At 61.2% G+C, this 6,638-nt stretch overlaps 1 protein-coding gene across 1 annotated transcript; it reads left to right on the plus strand.

The window, feature by feature from the left end:
* Positions 1–4,162: 4,162 nt before the first annotated feature.
* Positions 4,163–6,351, plus strand: APOC3 (apolipoprotein C3). The gene is made up of 4 exons (XM_079787472.1): positions 4,163–4,245; positions 4,800–4,867; positions 5,027–5,150; positions 6,079–6,351. Exons 2-4 carry the CDS (start codon positions 4,813–4,815, stop codon positions 6,191–6,193), a joined length of 294 nt encoding a protein of 97 aa, XP_079643598.1. The 5' UTR covers positions 4,163–4,245; positions 4,800–4,812; the 3' UTR covers positions 6,194–6,351.
* The last annotated feature ends 287 nt before the right edge of the window (positions 6,352–6,638 follow it).

Raw genomic sequence — 6,638 nt, forward strand, 5'->3', positions numbered from 1 at the left:
CCTGCCGCACGCCCTGGACGGAAGTGGCCGGCTTCTGGTGAAGCTCAGGACCTGGGCTCTCAGGGGGGGCCTTCACCGGGGGGTGCGGGGGGCATCCGAGAGGTCTTCTACTTGGACCCCTAACTCCTCTCCAAATGAGGTCTCACACAGACACCCACCCTCCGGGACCAGGAGCCGACGTCTGTCATACGGCGCGGCTGGCCCCCTGGGCTGGGTGCCACGTGCTCCTGGCTAACTGCCGTCAGAACGGACCCCGCTGTGCGCACCCTGCCCTGCCACCTCCATCCTTCCCCTTCCAGAGTGGCCTGATGTCTCCGGGGAAGACAGCCGAAGGCCTGCTGCTCACAGCCCTCCTGCTGACCCCCCGCCCCCCGGAGCAGCCGGGGCTGTCCTGCAGTCGTTAAGGGTTCAGATTCTGGGGTCAGACCCCCTGGTTATACATCTGGGCTCCCCACTTACTGTCTGTGTGTCTGTGTGAACTTGGGCAAGTCTTTTAACGCCCTCCCCCCCCCCCCCCCCCGAGCCTCAGCTGCCTCTTGGGCTGAGGATTCCCTGAGACAATCTGGGCGATGCTGGGAACAAGGCCTGGCGCGTGGTCAGTGCCCATCATGCAGCAGCCGCGTGCTGCCCCTGAAAGACTGACTCCCTGCTGCTCCGGAGGCAGGCACGGTCGAGGCGGGCGGGCCAAAGCTGGTGCTCAGTGCCCTGTCCCAACCCCTCCTCCCGGCCCAGAGACGAGGAGGGCAGTGAGTCACGAAGGACACCTCAGCCACAGTTTGACCTCCTGGACTTGCAGTCCCAGCAGCAGCATGTGGCAGGCTCAGAGTGCGGCCGCCTCCTCGCTGTGGAGTCTGCGCTGAGTGAGCGGGTCTGAGAGCGGCTGCAGGACGTGTACAGGCAGGCACACATGAGTATGCGCGCAGATGAGCAGTTTGTGGACACACAGCTCAGGCCTGGAGCAAAAGGCTGGCACCTGCACCCACAGACATGCCTCCTGGCGTGTGGTGGGTGGCACGCCATTAATGGTGCATGTATTGCCCACTGCGGGCATATTTCTTCAGCTGTGAATGGCTCAGTGCTGGGGGCATTAGAGGCTGCAAGTGCTGATGGGTAGCACAGAGCCTGCCTCTGCGGGCCTCGGGCTCTCTTTGGCCCTGGCCCTGTGAGTCTGGGGCCTGTGTGATGTGGGCGAGTCTCATTCCTCTCTGAGCTCAGTCTCCTTGATGTACAACGGAAAGACCTAAAGGCTTGTGCGGTGACCAGCCTGATGGTCTAGCATCACCGATAGGCACCCTCCTGTCCACCCACTGGGGTCAAACCAGGGGTCAGCCCAGAGAGAGGAGTCAGGAGGGGACCCCTAGGCCCAGTCAGGGACAGGCAAGTTACATGGATGTGTGTCCCCACATGTGCTCCATGTTGACCTTTGTCTCAGGGAGAACTAAGGGGGGCATCTCCTGTTGTAATAGGCAGGATCTGGGGAGAGAGTAGGAGGGACTTCCGGTGTGGAGAGGCGAGGTGAGCCAGGGCCTCTGCTGGTGGGCGGAATCAGGGCTGCCAGGCCAGCCTAGTGGCAGGGCAAGGATCACGGGGGCTCCTGGACACAAGTGGAAGCAGAGAGAGTCAGCCCAAAACTCCTCCCTGGCCCCCACTGCGCATGTGCGCGCGCGCACACACACACACACACACACACACACACACACATGCACACACACGCATGCCCTGGGTACTCCCCAGAGCTGGTCTGTAGGCCAAAGTAGTCTCTTTAATCCAGAGGAGCCAGGTAGGAGGCAGGGAGAGGGAAAAGGGGAGTGGGGCCTGAGAGGACCCTACCCTGCCCCTGAGACAGCCCCTCCCCTACAGAGACCCCGGCTCGGAGCTGCTAGGCAGGCACAAGCGCTCACAGGTGCCAAGCCCTTAGGAGGAGATGGGCCCCAGGGGTCAGGGCATGCGGTGACCAGCTGCACGGGCCCGCACACCTGCTTCTGCTCCCAGCTCGGCACCGCCTGCTGGGTTGCTCTGCCCGCAGCTTCTCACCTGCCTGGGCTCAGGGGGCACTGCCATGCAAGACAGAGCACAGACTCCTCACCCCGCCCACGGGGAGGTGGAGTGGGAGGAAGCAGGGCTGAGGGATGTAGCCATTCCATGCGAGCACCCTGGGCTGAGGTGTGGTTTCTGCTGTGCTCTCACCTCTTGATGAGATGAGGAATAGGCCAGAGCAGAAGAGGGAGGTGGGCAAAATTGCCTGCTACCTCCCCAATGCCCAAATCTTTTGTTTGTTTGTTAATTCTTACCTGAGGATATTTTTCCATTGACTTACTTTATTTTTTTTTTTTTAGAGAGAGTGGAAGGGAGCAGGAGAGACAGAGAGAGAAACGTCAATGTGAGAGAGACACATGGATTGGTTGCCTCCTGTACACGCCCTGACCAGGGCTAGGGATCAAGCCTGCAACCCAGGTACGTGCCCTTGACTGGAATCAAACCTGGGACCCTTCAGTCCAGGGGCTAGGGCTCAGTGACCTTCTAATCACCTTTCTCCCACCCTATCCCCAACTCCATCACCAACATGATGAATTGAGGATGAGTGACTGATAAACCTCAAGGAGCTCACCTCTCCACTGCTTGGTACCAGCGAGGGTGTTTGAAGACCAGGTTGTGTTTCGCAGAGCTACTGAGGGGCTGTGCACTTGGTACATCTCCACCCCTTCAGGGTCCTTACCTATAAAATGGGGTTAATCATGTCTACTACATGGGAATCTGAGTAATTAAATTTTGACAGAAAACAAGGTCTAAGCCAGAGGAATGAGTGTCTAATAGGAACATTCCAAGCCTCAGCCATGGATAAGGAATTTTGCGGGTAGCTGCCAGGCCACTTCCTCAGGCTCTGATTCCACGCTGTGGGGCTAGCTCCTTCCTGACAGGACGGCTGCCGCCAGAAGCCCAGTCTCCCTCGGAAGCGCCTGCCTCTGAATGTGGTGTCGGGAGGGCAACGCGTTGGGAGGAAGGGAGAGAGATCAAGGAGCCCCCTTCGTGGATCAGCACTTTGCACCTTCTCCTGTGCTCTTCACCAGAGCTCTGGCATATCGGTATTCTATTCCCACTTCACAGGGAGAAAAGTGAGGCTCTAAAATGTTAACCCTCTGGGCCTGGGCCATATGAGTAACCTAGCATTTCTTGGCTCCAAAGTCTTAGCAGCTAGAACTCCAAGCCCCCCGATCTTGCCATCCAGGCCATGGCTCCCGCTGTGGGCCCTGGGGACACTGCCCCAGCCCGCCTGTCTCCTGGACAGCCAGCTGACCCTGCAGAGCGTCTCGGTGCCCTCCGCCCACCAGCCTGGCCTCTCCCAGCCTTGCTTTCCACCAGGTGCCCAGCAGCCAGTGCTGCCATTTCCAAGCTGAGGAACCTGTGGCAAGAGGTGCTCGGCACTGGACTCGATCCCAGCGGCCACCGTGTGGGGAGGGCCCAGCCCGGAGCCCAGCTGCTCTCCCGGGAATGTTATCAGTGGGTCTAGAGAGCAAGGCGAGTGGTGGGGAGGCGGGGGGGGGAGGGGGAGGACAAAGGCCTTGGGCTCAGAGGCCAGAGTGACCTTGGCCCTTCTCCCACCACCCCTTGTCCTGGGCCAGCACAGGGAGGATTCTGGGTAAGCAGCACTGGGATTGAAGCCAGAGTCGGAGATGCCGGGGAGGGGGCTGCGTGAACTCAGCTGTGTCACCTCCACACACAAGCCTCGCCCAGGCCTCTGTGACCCCCTCCAGACACCCCATCCCAATGCTCTGAGTTCTTCCCATTGCCCTCTCACTCCCACCCCACCCCCCAGTCCGGGCTGTTATCAGGGCTTCGGGGTGGGGAAGGGCGGGACCAAGTGTGAAGGGCAAAGGTGGACCCAGAGGCCCCTGGCTTGTCCCTAAGCCCCTCTCCTCTCACTAGCCTCTTCCAGGGGAGCCAGGCTGCTAGGAAGGAATGGGGTCTTTCCAGGCTCGTACCCCCCCAGTTCCTGAACCTATCTGGGCTATCGGGGTACCAGGAGAGTGGCATGGGCACCCACAGCCTTCTAGAGATTTCCCAACTCTCCCAGCAGGCCTGGCTGCATCTGGCCGCCCTGCCTTAGGCCCTGGTCTAGACTGATCAGCAGGTGACCTTTGCCCAGCTCACCAGATCCTGGGCACCCACTGTCCCGGGGACAATATAAAACAGGTCAGAACCCTCTGCTCTGCCTGTTCAATTCCTTCCCAGCAGCAGCTGCTCCAGGTAATGTCCTGGGCGCGGGGGGGTGTGGGGGGTGTGGGGGTGTGGACAGGAGAGCAGGATGAGAAGAGCAGAAGAGGGTCCCCGTTGCCCAGCCAGCAAAGTCTGAGAGAGCCCAGGAAGACTTAGGGCTTAATGGAGGCCCCACCTCCGATGGCACACTGGGGGAAACTGAGGCCCATGGAGACGAAGTCACCTGCCCAGAGCTGGGGCTGGAGCTGGCTCTACTTCTGCACACTTCCCTTGTCCGCATGTTTGGGACTGGACACCCCAGTCCTGTCCCAGACAGAAGTCAGAGGTCCGGACAGGGTCACAAGGTCACACAGCGTGTTAGTGGCAGAGACGGACCAGAACTCAGGTGTCCTGATTCCGGGTCTGGTGGGTTTTCTGTCCCACCCCACGCCTCCCTCCTCGGGCTGTGTTGGCTTCGGGAAGCCTTCGCCTTCGTGTTAGCATGTTCTCGGGGGAGCAGGCTCTCCGCCTGGCTGGAGCCAGCTCGGTGCACTGAGCCACACCCCTGCAGGCCTAGAACTCCCCTCACCAGATCTTCCCTGCAGGGACAAAGCCGTCATGCAGCCCCGGGCCCTCCTCGTTGCTGCCCTCCTGGCGCTCCTGGCCTCTGCCCGTAAGCCGCTTGTGGGGACTAGGGCTGGGGACCAGTGGGGGCAGGTGTCTGCCAGAGGACCCTGGGGAGGTGGCTTGGTGATCTGGGGGCTGATGGGTGGCTGGGCAGGAGCCAGGGCTCCCAGCGCTGATGCACTCCACTCGGCCACTGTCCTCGCAGGAGCAGTGGAGCAGGACGAGGCCTCCCTCCTGGCATTCATGCAGGACTACGTGCAGCAGGCAAGCAAGACGGCCCAGGACGCCCTGACCAGCGTGCAGGAGCTGCAGGTGGCCCAGCAGGCCAGGTACGCCCGCCCGGCTCCCACCTGCCCCGCCCAGGACCTGTGCTCTCAGCCTCCTGCCTGGTCTACGCAACAGGCTACGGCTGTGAGGAGAGAGGACAGGCCCTCTCCTCCTGGCCCCCTCCCTCTGCCGCCTCCTTCCTCCCTCAGCTGTCCTGTGGCTTTAAGGAAGGCCTCACTTCCCTGTCCTTTTCTGACAGCCTGGCTAGCAGTTTGGCTGGGATGTCTTCCTCCCCCCTCCCCCCCCCCACACACACACCCCACTTCAGCCCAGGGTGTGTGTGTGTTTCAGTCTTGCTCCGAGCCCGGGGCCCCACAGGAGCAGAAGTCTGTCCCTCCTCTACCACCTGTCCTGCCCCCATCCTCTCCCCTCCACCTGCGCTGCCCAGCACTGGGGTGTCCCTGGGCAGACGCCCCGCAGACATTTCAGTCCTCAGCACTGCCTGTGCAGTGGGGATTCTTCTCTCCATTTCACGGATGAGAACATCGTGGCTCAGAGAGGTTGTGACCTGCCCAGATCACATAGCTGATAAACCAACCCTACGATGACTTTCCAAATGAGACGCCTTTCCTCGGGCCCCCCCCCCCCCCCCCCCACACACACACACACACACTCTGAGCCACAGGCTGTATAACTCTAGGGGCAGCATTTGCCTAGAACAGAATGACAGGCCCCACCTGCACTCTCGCGCCCCATCATTGGGCCACAACATGTGCCCAGCCTGGAGAGGCAAGCAAAGAACTTGAGCTAGGGTGCCATCACCACCTTCTGCCGGGATGGAGCTGTCGGGGACTCTGCCTGAGGTCTCAGGGGTGTCGCTGGGCGAGGTTGAGGAGGGAGAGGCAGTGGGGATGCGTAGGGGCCCCATGGTGGCCGCTGCTGCAGATGCACTGTCCTCACTCCGCTGCTCTCCGGCCTGTCTCCGTGCAGGGACTGGATGACGGACGGCTTCAGCTCCCTGAAGGGCTACTGGAGCTCCATCACGGACAAGTTCTCCAGCTTCTGGGACCAGGCCCCCGAGACCACCCCAGCTCCAGCCGTTTAGGCCACCTGAGACCTCAACGCCCCAAGCCTGCCTGCCCATCCATCCTGCCAGCTCCTTGGGTCCTGCAGCCTCCAGGGCTGCCCCCAAAGTTCGCTCGAAAGGGGCAGCATTCCCAGTGTCCTCCCCTCCCACCCCCAGACCTGGCCCCAGCATGCAGTCTTCCCAATAAAGCTGCTGTGAGTGGGGCGTCCCACATGTGCCATGTCATGTCTGGGCTGGGCATGGGCGGGCTGCTCTGCACGTGGCGCTGGACCGAGCAGGCCTAGGGCCGGTGCCTTCCCACCTCTTCATGTCTGCGCCCGAGTTTCTTACCTGTAAGGAAGGAATTGCCCTGCCTGCCTCGACGGGTTTGTGTAGAGGCTCAAACAGGATGCTGGTGTGACAATACTTCGACAAACTGCCAAATGCTGTACAACATGCCTTTATGTGCGCTCTTGCCAGGCAC

This window comes from Cnephaeus nilssonii (genome assembly GCF_951640355.1).
Source record: "Cnephaeus nilssonii genome assembly, chromosome: 13".
NCBI lineage: Eukaryota > Metazoa > Chordata > Mammalia > Chiroptera > Vespertilionidae > Cnephaeus > Cnephaeus nilssonii.